This window comes from Onychostruthus taczanowskii, unplaced genomic scaffold, assembly GCF_017590055.1.
Source record: "Onychostruthus taczanowskii isolate IOZ18803 unplaced genomic scaffold, ASM1759005v1 scaffold331, whole genome shotgun sequence".
Lineage (NCBI taxonomy): Eukaryota > Metazoa > Chordata > Aves > Passeriformes > Passeridae > Onychostruthus > Onychostruthus taczanowskii.
This window is the reverse complement of record NW_024500695.1, coordinates 64,315-64,625: the sequence shown is the minus strand read 5'-3', so window position 1 is coordinate 64,625 and position 311 is coordinate 64,315. Positions and strand designations below refer to the sequence as shown.

At 75.2% G+C, this 311-nt stretch overlaps 1 protein-coding gene across 1 annotated transcript in view; it reads right to left on the bottom strand.

Annotated features, from left to right (window-relative positions):
- TRMT1 (tRNA methyltransferase 1) overlaps positions 1-311 on the bottom strand; it is a 6,190-nt gene that overhangs the window by 5,449 nt on the left and 430 nt on the right. Inside the window, 2 exon segments of the mRNA XM_041410756.1 lie at position 1; positions 4-287. The exon segment at position 1 is cut by the window's left edge and continues 265 nt beyond it. Coding sequence (XP_041266690.1) covers position 1; positions 4-240 — 238 coding nt within the window. The 5' untranslated portion in view covers positions 241-287.

Sequence of the window (311 nt, the reverse complement as noted above, 5' to 3'; positions counted from 1 at the left end):
ACCCTCCCCAGGACCCCCCCGAGCCCCCCCGGCTCACGTCAGGTCGCGGTTGAAGCCCTGCACGGGGTTGTAGAACACCTCGTTGCCGCTGGGGAAGACGATGGTGGCGCGGCCCTCGGTGATCAGCGTCTCGCCGTTACCGGGGGGGCTCTCCTCGCTCGGGGGGGCTCCCCCCGCCCCCCCCGGGATCGCCCCCGACCCCTCCGGGGTGGCCACGCCGTTGGGGGAAGCTCTGTCCATGGCGGGGGGCACCGGGGGGGCTCTGCAGAGGGTCCTGAGTGCGGCGGCTGTGGCGGAGAGGGGGGGAGGGG